Here is a 12,581-nt window from a genome sequence, read left to right on the forward strand (position 1 = left end):
GCAACAATATGGTAATAAAATATGTCAGTTCTACAAAAGTTCCTGTTTATCAAACAGGTGAGACTTTCAAAGCATTTTAATGTTGATTCAATGTCGTTCCCACCAACTTCCCTGGCAGAGCCTGGCATTGCTTCCTTTGAAGCTTTTGAAGATCAGGGAAATGTTGTCATTGATTCAAGGGAAGCAGAAAGACCTTTGAGAAGACACTTGAAAATGCGCTCTTTTAATCACAAAAGCCTTCATCAAGACGGAAAATATGGGCCCCTTTTCTTCCAAGGGACACCACATGACAGCCCCGTGACCTTTGGGTTTTTATTTTTTTCTAGAGAAGCATGATGCTTCTGGTGGGGTGGATGGGAGAGGGAGTTTTATCCACCGTACTGTGGCACAGTGGTCCCTGACACTTCTCTGGTGGTGTAAGAGACGGATGATGGCTGGAATACTGGGTAATGGGGGATTGAACGACTCCGTCCTGAGGGGATGGCAGGGGTTCAGTACTGCACAGAGACTGCACTGCTGTGTGCTTTTCCCCAGAACCATCTGCAGAGCCTTTGCTAACCTAAAAGAAGATAATCAGCCTCAATATTCACCTTAGAAAGCAACAGCACCAACCCAAATAACCCTTCTTTAATGCAGAAAGTGATTTATTCAGTGTCATTCATCCTTACTTCACACACCGAATCAGCACAGCCAGACCGTATAGATTTCAGGCTCCTATTAGTTTGCACTTGATGCTCTATAAATAGAGCTACCTTACTTCTCAGATTGCTCACCCCACCCCCACACAGTGCATGTCCTCTTTGGACATGACTATGTCAAGATGGGTCCTGGAGAGTCATCTAATAAGGCTTCGTTTTGCATGCAAAGTCAAGAGAATCATCATTACTCAAAACACTTCTGTCATCCGATAGCAGATAAATAGGTTTGCTGGGAAAAGGCATCTGTGTGTGAATGGCCAAGAAACTCTAATGGCAACAGTAAAAGGTCTCAGATTGTGATCCTGCTGTCTGTCCTCAGTTATCTCGGAAATATTTACCACTGCTGTTCCTCCTTACAGAAACAAACATGCAAACTGATTTTAATGCAGTGATTGATGCTTTTTAGTCTAAATGCTCTGGGGAAAAATTCAGCTGGCCTATACATTTTAAAACTGTAAATGAATATTTTACCCTTAGTTGGGAAAGCAAAGAAGGAGCTGTCAAGTCATGCTGATATCTCAAAAGCAAAGAAATTCTTCTATTATGGATGAACTTCATGTGATTCACATTCAGGCAAGGCGGCTTAGTTCTTTAACCTCTCTCCCCACGTCCGCAGATTAAAACGGTGCAAGACTGCTCTGGATCTTTTATGCTTAACCTTTGCACAGCCATTATTAAATTGTATGTATTCAAAGAACTCATCTAATTCCAAGCCACGAGCAAGATTTACAGCAGAATTCAACTAAAATCACAGTGAGAGGAAGGATGAACAAAGAGATCACAACTGGAAGGCTCCCAGAGGTTTGAGGGGGAACTGAAAGATGAAGTTTGCGAGAAGAGCAAGAGACAGGCATCTCCAAGGAGAAGAGATGAAAATATAGCATTTAGAAATAAGGATATTAAAACAAGGGGAAAAGGGATAGTGCTGAGTGTTATATATAGCAGTAGGAATTATGAAAAGGCACGCAAGCTGATGCTGACTTTTCTCCAGCCAGAAAGTCAGCCTTTTTTAGGGTTGTGCAGGTGTGGGCTTACAGAAGAAGGCTATGGATACATGATGAAGCCTGCACTTCACACATCACCTAGCTCAGCATGCACACTGTCCTGCTCTAGGCTCATTTCACTGTGCTGTGCTCTGTTATGGATGCAAACAGGGCTGCAGTGTGTTACGTAGTTCGGCCAGACATGCAGCAAACATACAAATCCAAAGATGGAGGACACCCACCTGATCTAAACAGCACCCTACAGAGCAGAAAATTATCTAGGGTGGGATTCATTGGACCACGTGCTGGTGTCTGTATCTGAGCTAGCTAGGCAATTGATGGAAAGAAAAGGTATTTCTAGGGTGGCATTCAGCTTCTTCTAAAATAGATGTTTAAACCTGTCGCGTGAGTGGTACCATGACCTGCAGCTCAGGACACTTTAGCATACCCACTACAACATGCATCTGACGTGTTTTAAAATCCTTTTTGAGGAGAGGGTGAATGGTACTCCCAAAGTACCCTGAACTGTGGGTGACAATTGCGGTGCCCAAAATTAAGTGAGATGAATACCCAGGACCTGGATCTTCTACAGGCTTTGGGGGACCCTTGGAGAGAAACCCCACTGCAAATATTTTCTGAATGTGCATATTTTATAGTGACTGAGACTGCACAGCCTCTGTCCTGACACATCAGCTTTCTCAGCATAGTTCTCCAGATTATCCCAGGACTGACTCATGACGGTCCTTGACTGACCGGCCAGTAAAAATAATGTCTAAGCAGGTCGGAACTGAACCAGAGGAGCAGGTAAACAGGGAAGATGATTAAAAAAGGCTGCATTAGAACCAGCTCAGGTCCAGAGCTCCAATAGCCGTGTTTGTTCAATACGAGGCCCTGACACAAGTACAACAGTAAGTGGGGATTATTTGGTGCGCAGAAACAGCTATATGGCTTCAGTACTTGAATAGGAAGATCTACCTCATGTGTTCAGTGTGGACTCACTTAGGTCCCTCCTGGTTCAGACGTTGATGCCTTAAAAGAATCAAACAAATTTAAGTAAATCAGTTTGAGAACTACCACTAACATTGCTCTAGTTAGATAAATATTAAATATTAACAACATATCGTTAAAAAGGTACCATATGTGTGATATATAACTTTATATATAAGAATAGAATATTCTTTTACTATTAGTATTTAACCCGAAGTTCTAAAGAATTTGAGAATTTTGGGAAACTTAAAGTGAGAACTTAGGTATAAGCGAGAATTTATTAAGGCTATCTCGAACTGCACTTGGGAAAGCATCGGCAAGATACTGGGTCTTGAAAGACTGTCAGTGTTTATCTTGAATAAAAATAGACTTTGGTGGAGAGCGCACAGATTACCAGGTTATGTGAGAACATATATGGTCCATCAACCAGACAGGATATCTGAGCAAAACACATTGATGTAGAGCCTGCAGATGGATGTGTTACCAAAATGAAAGAACAGCTTTCCTCCTGTGGGAAAACCAGTTAACTATGTAGAGGGGCCACATCATTTAACCACGTGGAGAGTCATCGAAGTTGGCCGTTGATAGCAACCCTCCAGGCTAGGTGCATGTGGCCAGGATAAGAGCTGCCGAATTGGGCAGGTAGGTGGCCTTTTCTTCCAAACAGGGTTGGCACAGCGGGTCCCCTCGATGCCCTGTCCTGGTGGCTGGACTGTCCTATCTGCACTGCTGTGTATGGAAGCGCTGCCTTTTTATCAATGAAGGGACTTAATCTCAGCGTTAAGCTCCAGGTTTTGTTCTTTATGGTTGACTTGACCGGTTACTGCTCTTGAGGACTGGCTGTTAACTAAATCTGGGTGCGACGCGGGGGTCTTGGAGTGAACCCGCGTTGCAGCACAGTGGTTGCCCTGCCCTCATTCAGTGTGCACGCTTGGTCCTGCCAGATGCTGGAAAGACGTAGAATTCCTCAGTCCTGCTATCGCCTGCTTTCCCTGGGAGGTGGGTACCAGTGGAGAAACTCAGCTTATATTGATGAGGTTTTCCAAAAGCCAGAGTCACATGTGAGTACAGGTAAGGTCTTTAAGGACTTTCCATGATAAGAAGGCAGAGCGAAAAAGGGTTAATAGTTTCCTTTCGCCTGTGATGTATTCCCCCGCAAGCTAATGTCAGCCTACAGGCCTGACTAATCCTGAGTGTGGTTGCTAATTGCTGTCATCCAAACAGAAGCTGGCAGCCATTTAATTTTCCCTTTCATTTGGTGTCATTAACATTAGCGACATATGGCTGCTTCTCCTGCCACGGCTAAATGGCTACTGGAAAAACCTAAGGCCTGAGTTCTGCAAACATCAGAGTCCATGATTAACTTTAAGCATCTCACTGATGTCAAAAAGAACCATTTACAGACCTGGATCCCGAATGCTTAAAAGCTGTCGGTTTTTTCTGAGCACAGCCATAATAACAGTACAAAGCTCCACTTTTAAGATCATCTTTAACTTGCACCAGACTAATGGAGAGGCACTGTAACGCATAGGCAATTCTGGAAACGAAGCTTGAAGTAATTCTCCCAGTTGTTCCTGCATAACTTAGTGATTCCAATTTATCTTTCTTCCTTTGTTTTTTCTATACTTTAAAGTAGAAGAGCAGGGTGATTGTTTTTAACTCAAATTGCATGACTCTTCTGAGTTACTTTCATATCCTCTCACTTGAATCAAAATATTAGTTCAAGATTGCAGGTACAGATCTCAAAACTCCTAGTGGCGCTTACTGCTAGCTCCCTTTAACCCCTTAAAGATTTAAAAATCCTTTAGGTATGCTGCCTTATATAAGGTGTTGTTTTTTTAATGTTACAGTTACATGACGCATCTCAAATCCAGCTCTGCTTTCTTCTACCTCATATGTACATTTCTAGCTAAGCTGATTAAATTTTCAGATAGTGTATACTTTTTCTGCTGGCCTCATGCTTACTATGTGATGGAGAACTTTCGCCATCCTGCAAGCCATCCTTCAGGTAAGATTTGCAGGTTTTAGTATTGTGCGCGTTTCAGAGCCTATTCAAATAGCAAAGCAAACAAAGTGACAACGTTGCTTTTAAAGGCAAAGACGTTTTTGAGCCTTTTGTCATTTTGAAACATAAGGCAGGAAAAAAAAATCACTGGTCTTTTAGTGATTTTTCTTGCTAGGAAGACAGCAAGTCCCACAAAAGACAGTAAATAATTTTTGGCAACATAGAGCAACGGCTAGAGATTAGGATGTAGCCTTTTATTTGTAAATTGAGTTGTTCCCATTGCAAGTTTCAAAATTAAATAATTTAGAAAACAAGAAGGGAAAAAGAGCAGCTGACAAAGCGCACTCTGGTATTCCCTTTCCTGCTCCACCCCTGTATGATAAGGGAAATTTGCTCACTGAACTGGCTCCCGCTGTTGCAATATTTGGTGACGCTGTCGCCCCTTCCCGAGAGATCCTGGGAGCTGGAAGTGCATTGGGGGAAGTTGACCCTTCCCAGTGGAAAAAGCAGTTCTGCAAGCACAACCGCACAGACCTGCTTCCCACCACGAATTTTAACTCAAGGCCAACATCTGGAGCAAGGGGTGCACTTCTCAGGAAGTTAACCTTGTATCACCTCTTTTCCTTGTATGAAAGATATGGTGAATCCAACCAGTATGGTTTTATTTCATATATATTTAGAGTGACTTCCTTACGGCATGCCTAGGAAAAGTCTGCAGCTTTTCCTGTTTTATTTTAAGAGATCTAAAAAGAACTCCCGCTCCTGCGGAAATCAGTGTTCCTCAGAATATTTCAGTCTTAGATGTTATCCCACAGCTAAGGTGAGCGATGAATCCTTGAGACTGATCTTCTGGTCCACCTGAACCTGGAGCAACACAACACTGCACAGGTCTGGGAGCACCAAACGTAAAACGGCATCGCAGTTTCCTTCCTGTTCCCCGCTTCATCTGGAGAGGCAAGGTGCTTTGAATTTGTGTGTAGCAGTTTGCACAACATTTGCACACAGGTTCGTTCGAGAGCCTGCTGAGGGATGGGGACCCACTTAGCAGAAGAACCCATAATCCGTTTTCTTTCCTCTGGCTAGAGCTAAAAGTGGAGCAAGGCTCAGTACGAGAACAAAGGGAAAATTCAAACTTGTCTGCATTAGCAGAGACAGACTTCCCTCCGGATTGCGACAGCCAGGTCCTCAAATGACATAAGATGAGCTAATGAAGCCATTTTTGTATAGCAGCAGATGATGACAGCAGCCAGGGGATGGCAAGAGGGGTTACACGACACAGGCACACATCTGACCCTACCCTTATACTCCTGATCTCTTTCAAGACATGAATAAAGGCCGAGTCAAACTCAGATCACAGGAACTGCAGTAAAATTGCCAAAAAAAGAACTCACTCAACAAATTAGAAATCTTAAAAAAAAAGCATTATGTGTTGGAGTTTGAAAAGGTAGATCAACAGAGACAGGAGCGTACCTGAGGCAGAGGTCTCTGCGCTGGGTGACGGCTGTTAGATGAGACGAGGCAGAAAGGGAGAGACGGAAAGGAGCGGGGCGGTGCGCGAAGTAGGGCAAGGACGCGCGGGAGCCAGGGGACCGGCAGCTTGGACACGCTGCAAGGAGGGGAGCCAAAATCTGGACCAAAACGCAACCGCCAAGGAAGAGGGCTCATTCTTCTGGGGGTGCCTTTGGGCCAGGCCACGGATGAGCTGCTCCCCTTGTCCCGTGGGGAAGAGTCACCGTCATGGGCTTCGGTGAGCGGGTGGGTGGCGAGGGACCCAACACCCCCCACCTCGGTGGGGTCACCTCCAGGGGAGCTGGGAGGCAGATGGGAACTCGCTGCTTTGCTTGACATCACTAGGCACGAGGACAGGGGGCAGGGATGCTGGCAGCCAGCTGGGCCCCCAGCAGGGATGGGCAAGGGTGTCACTGTGCCTCCCACCCCGGAGCCTGTGGGGCGGCAGGGGGCCGGGGCGGGGGATGCTGCCAGGCCCCCAGCAGGGTTCGGCCGGGGCAGGGGGCTGTCACCGTGGTGTCGCTCCCACCCCGGAGCCTGTGGGGCGGCAGGGGGCCGGGGCGGGGGGATGCTGCTGTGCCCCCAGCAGGGTTGGGCCGGGCAGGGGGCTGTCACCGTGGTGTCGCTCCCACCCCGGAGCCTGTGGGGCGGCAGGGGGCCGGGGCGGGGGGATGCTGCCAGGCCCCCAGCAGGGTTCTGCCGGGGCAGGGGGCTGTCACCGTGGTGTCGCTCCCACCCTGGGGCCAGAAGACACAGCCGGGAGGTGCTGCCGCGCTGCCGCTCGCATCGGCGGAGCTGGACCAGCCGTGGGCAGCATGCGCCTGCGCTGCCTGCCTGGCTGCCTTCCTCCTCCTCCTCCTCCGCCCGCTCCTCCTCCTCCCCGGCTCTGGCGGTGCCGGCTGCCGGAGCGGGCGGCCGGCGGGGCTGGTTATGCCCCGCTGCGGGCGGCTGCAGGGCCAGCGGCAGCGCGCAGCGGCCGCGGGCGGGGAGGTGCCCGGCTGAGGGCGCGCGGCGCGGCGCGGCGCTGCGCGGCGGAGCAGGACGCGGCGGTGCAGGATGCGGCGGGCCGCAGCGGCGCGGCGCTGCCCGGGCCCCGCCTGGATGTGCCGCTGGCTGCTGTGCTGGCCCGTCGTCGCCGCCGCCCTGCAGCTGCCGCCCTGCCAAGAGGTGAGATCTCCCCCCGCTGGGGCGGGGTTGGGATGGGGGGGGGGGGTTGTTTCCCAAATTGGTGGGTGGTGGTGGTGGGGGGGGGGGGACACCCCGCGGGGGCTCCTCTCCCCCCAAGCCGGGGCTGTCCGTGGCGTGAACAGGGTCGGGCAGCCGTGAAGAAGGAGCCCTGGCCGGGGTGGGGGGGTGTCTCTGCACCCGGGGACCCAGCAGGACCCACGGACACGGTGGGTTATGCACCCCCCCCCCCCCCGCATCACTTCTTCTCCCTCCGAGGCCTCGAAACGCCAGAGCTGCCCCCAAAGCCGTGCGGGTCGGCAGGTCCGGCTGCCTCTCGCTGCTCGGGTATTAAATCCGTGGCGGGGGGGAGAGGAGGGGGCTAACACCTCCCTGACCCCGCTGTGCCAGCCCCAGCGTGCTGTCGGCTGAGCCGTGCGTGCCAGGTGGAGAGAGAAACTTTCTGCATCTCTCCGACTGTTAAAATCAGGACTAGGAGGGACTCCAGCGCCCTGGGAGCAGGGACCGGGCTCTGCCGGGCTTTGCAGCGCTGCCTGAGTTGAGGCTGCGGGGAGACGGAAATGCTCCAGCGCATGGCCCCTGGCTCAGGTGGCCCCGAGGAAGGTGGCTCTGCTGATCCTCTCCTCCCAGGGTTTCTTTTCCTCGTCCTCGCTCCTGCTGTGGGGATATGCTCCCTGCTACTTTGCAATAGACAAAGTGGAGTCTATTTATTTCCTGCGTTTTAAATCCATGAGAGGGGTGTGAAGGGGCTACATACCCCCTTGCTGAGCACAGCTCGGAGGCCGGGGCACTCCTCTAGGAAGGAGAAATCCTGCAGCCAGACTGATGGCGGTCAGCCCCCCTTCCCCTACCCCGCAGAGGATGATGCTCCAGGAGCATGCAGTCGCTTTGGTCTACAGGAGCTTCCTCACCTTGCATTTTGCTGTTACGCTGTTTAGCATGCAATAAGTTGTCTGTCCTGAGACCAGGCTGGGGATGTGTGGCTGCCCCCTAGCAATGAGAGCGCTCACCTGGAGCTGGGGAAGAGGGGTCTGGCTCCTGGCTTGGGGGAGATTTCAGGAACACCTTGGCCTGGTGTGCAGAGGTCCACCTCTCCTCCCTGTGGTGAGAAAGGGGATCACTGACCTGGGAATATTTCCTGTCTCTCTGACCATTGAATCCTCAATTTTTTTTCTCTAACTAGTAGAGCTTCAGCAGGAGAGCGCAGCATTAGTCCAGTGTGGGGACATTTCCCAGGGGGCTGGTGGGGAACGTGGAACATCCAGAATGGTGGCAGTTTTGGCCATACGTGATGGCAGATTTATACTCTTCTCCTGAACGCCGGTCGTCCTCAAAGGGGGGACTTGCATAGCCACCTGCTTTGAAGCACCTACCTCTCCTTTCCAGCTGCTGCCTTTCTAGGATGTGACCTATCTTATCGTAGTCTTCTTGGCGTAAAGGTTGAACCACTGCAGATGGTTAAAGGCTGATGAGCTGAAGCTCAACAGAGGTATCGGAGCAAGACAGTTGGTATTTTGAGGATTACAGGCTGGGCCTTAGGTGCCTAAATTTTCTCTCAAACCCAACTTCAGTGCCCTTTTGCATCTGGGCCTAGAGTGCTTTTCCTTTCTGTTCAAGATGTTGGACAACATTAATCGTTTAAATGCTTTAAAGTTTCACTTGCATGCTCTTTAAGACAGAGACTTCCCTCACTCACGCAGTTAAAAAGCCATTTGTAACCTGCGCTGGGGTGTGTGGGTGCATCCGTGCAGCAGCGTATCCCAGGGGATGTAATTCTAAACATGTTGGGATAGAGAAGAAAAATAAAACCTTAGCTTGCGGAGAAGCAGGGTAGCAGATCAGCTGTTGTGCAACGAGGAAGAACAAAAATTGACAGTTTATGGCTAATACCTGGCTAATGCGTGTCAGTCTCTAAACTTCACCATTTGCCATAAACCAGTCTAAATCAAGCGCTCTGGGTATATTGCCGTCAAAATGACAACAGCTCCCATTGTGATTGACTCTGATTGCAGCAGACTCAGACTGGGATGAAGTCTTGGAATGAAAAAATACATCCTGTTAAGAGGATATTACAGTCCTTTGAAGGCTTAGTAAAGGTCTCATTGTTTTATATCCAAAAGGCTTGAAAAACACAGTACTTAATGCACTGGAGGTAGTTCATTTTGAATCTATAGGGGATCTTTCTTTTAGCTGCGTTTTTTTTTTCTTCCTTGACAACTTGTTTTTCTGTCTCCTCACTGTTGTGAGAAATACGCGTATCTGCCAGTTTGTGAGATTTCTGCACTGGTACAGCATTCGGAGCAGTGGGATCTCTGGCTATGCCTGAGGCTCCATGGTGCTCTAATAACATAGATAATACAAATAATAATGTTTTGCAATGTCATTTCTCAGCAACTTTTTGACATTGTTTTTTTTTTTCCATCAGGAACTCTAGTAGTTCAGCACAGTGGGCTTGAGAAGAGCATGCCTGTACTGCAAACCAAATGGGAGAGTAGCTCATATGAGTGTTTTCATGGGTGGTTTTCATGTAGTAAAGTGATATAGCCATAAGCGTAGGGCATAACAGGGTTCGGAGCTGGCTACGATGCCCGTTCACACCAGCAGCCTTTGCTAAGTCCTGCGATGGTGGCACCTCCCAAGGTATTGCTCCGAGGCAGCTGCTTTGGGGATAAGGGTAGGTGCATCACCAAGAGGTGCTGGCACCCTTTGGATATGGGTGGCCTCAAGGCTGCAAAAGCTCAGAGGTCCCACTGATGCATCCTATACTGCTGGTGACATCCTGCCTACCTAAGACAGTGGCAGAAGAATAACTGCTTAGTGAATTCTTTCTACTTAAGCAGTGAATGGGATATTGCAAATGTTTCGTGTGTTGCATAGATTATTGACTTGAAATGGAGTTAATGACACCTGTGATTTTCCACTGGCATGATATACGTGTTGCAGAGTTGCGGTGGAAACGGTGAGTTTGTTCATTCCCATCGCCCTGCCACTGCAGGGTGCGTTTTTTGTGGAGATTTATTTTCCAGTGCTTGCTTGGTGATTTTTTTGAACTTTCCAACCGAATGAGCCTTCTTTGGCTTCCCCTCGGAGACTCTCCGAGATCTGAACTGATCTTACTTTTAGGACATTTTACCTCATACTCAGCCTAAATGGGTCTTTTCTTCATTTCGTTGTTCTTTTCCCTATCTTGTTTTTGCAACCATAAAAAGCCATAGCGACTCTTCTCTTACTTCCCCTTCAAACAATTTGTTTGCATAGAGAGATACGAAGCGTCGGAGCTGCTGGCAAAACTGTTTTCTGTCATTTGGTTTTTGATTCTCGCTCACTATACAGATTGAGAACAAATGCATATGTTTTGGATACACATAATAAATGTGATTGCATTGCATTGGAGTGGTTTACATAGTGGAATAGCAGGTAAACCAAAAAAAGAATTATAAAATGACTAAGTGAATGGAAAGCATAGTGCCATAAGCCTTCTATAAAATATTTTTTTTTCTTACTAATCTACTGGAATTCTGGAAAAGATAAAAAGGACAGAACTAATTTATTTGGGCAGTGAGAAAATCTTTTAGAAAATCGCTTGCAAGACAAAGCTAAGAAGCATTAAGGAGGGAGGTGAAGCATGAACTTGAAACTGGGTCAGGTACAGTGAATTAAGCGTGTTGAAGTAATGGCCATTTGCATTATGAGAAAAGGTAAAAAAAAAAAGGGATGTGTCCAAGTTTTGTATTAAGTATTCCTAAGTATATTAGTATATTAAGTCAAGATAATACAGTAAGACAAGTGATCTGGGAAATGAGGTGAAATTCCTGTATTTCCTTGTGAAGGCTGGAGAGGAGATGCCTGTCAGCCTTGGGAATGACATTATGTAACAAAGCTGTATAATTAGCCAGCATACCTGTCACCAGATACATGCCAGCAGGAGTAGCAGGAACGTCTGCCAGAAGGAATGTGAATGATCTTACACGTTCTTATATTTTGAGTGAGCTGTACCTGCTTGGGAAAATGGTTGGGGTCATTGATGATGGCTCAGTAGACACAGCCCCATCCTATGTGCTTATGGTGAAACAGGCTGGGCGGGTGATTAGAAAAAAAAAAAGGAAAAAAAGAAAAAAAAAAGAGAATATTCTTGTGCCTTATCATGAGTACTCGGGAACATTGAGTATTGTGTTTGTTCTATAGCTGGTTAATAAACATACAGTGGCCACAGCAAAGAAGGTGGTGCTGTCTAGAGAAGACGTGAGTAACTTCAGAGAGGAAGAGAAAGAAGGACATATATGCAGGGGCCAGAGAAAAAGAATCACATGCAAGTCTTTGAGACAGTGTAGAAATAAAAAAGGCTTTCTGTGCGCTTGAAAGGCTAAATGTTATTACTGTTGAAAGGTAATATGTTTTTACTTAGATTTAACTGTAAACAATGTATGGGATTTCTTGGTTACTGGGACTCATTTAATTTCTGTTGGCCTTAAGATCTCTGAAAGAAAGTAGTTCATTGCTGTGTTTTGGAGGAAATTCTTCTAAGCTGGTTCTCTCATTGTTCCTTAGTGCTGTGCTCTCCCCATGTCTGAAGCATCTATGTTGGCTATTTTGGCAACAAAGTAGGAGCTATACTAGCTGCTGGGGTAATCTAGTGTTGTATTTCTGGTTTTCTAAACACCCTAGAAGATGGGAAAGACTTCTTAATTTATGACCCATTCATAATCAGCAGAAGCAGCTGTGGAAAGTTTCCTCAACAGGTCGTATTATTACTAGCTCTTGCTAAGCAGGCTTGTGTTTTTGAGGTGAAATAAGAACAAAAAAATACAGCTTCCATTTGCCACATTGATGGAGGGTCATAGAGACAAGGAAAGAAGAACAATAATCATGCTATAAAACTGCTGTCAGTAAATGCAGTGAAGTGGAAACATGCACACAAAAGGGGAGAAGACAGCCGCCAAGGCATGGGGACCCCCGAAGAAAGCATTACCCTGCAGCACGTAGGTGGGAGGTGGGCTGAAGCATGGGGAAGCTGGTGAGGTGTCAGAATTTAAAACCTGAGAAGGAAGACGGAAGCTAGTACGAAAAAAGGAAAGTGAGCCACGGTTGTAGTGAGTAAGAAACAGAATTAAGAAAAGGTGAGGGAGGGTGAGCAAGGATGCGAGCTCTGCTGGGATTCCCAGCGCATCCGTGCATGGCATTGGTTGGCAGTGTTGGAAAGCCAGGTGCTGGGAT

General features: G+C 47.7%; 1 protein-coding gene across 2 annotated transcripts in view; it reads left to right on the forward strand.

Annotated features, from left to right (window-relative positions):
- Positions 1 to 7,200: 7,200 nt before the first annotated feature.
- The window catches only part of ELAPOR2 (endosome-lysosome associated apoptosis and autophagy regulator family member 2), a 105,576-nt gene continuing 100,195 nt past the window's right edge, over positions 7,201 to 12,581 (forward strand). For both annotated transcript variants that reach the window (XM_068919502.1, XM_068919422.1), the window contains exon 1: positions 7,201 to 7,349. In XM_068919502.1, the coding sequence (XP_068775603.1) occupies positions 7,239 to 7,349 (111 nt within the window). In that variant the 5' untranslated portion in view covers positions 7,201 to 7,238. The remainder of the gene's footprint in view (positions 7,350 to 12,581) is intronic.

Source organism: Struthio camelus, chromosome 1 (assembly GCF_040807025.1).
Source record: "Struthio camelus isolate bStrCam1 chromosome 1, bStrCam1.hap1, whole genome shotgun sequence".
NCBI classification, from domain to species: domain Eukaryota; kingdom Metazoa; phylum Chordata; class Aves; order Struthioniformes; family Struthionidae; genus Struthio; species Struthio camelus.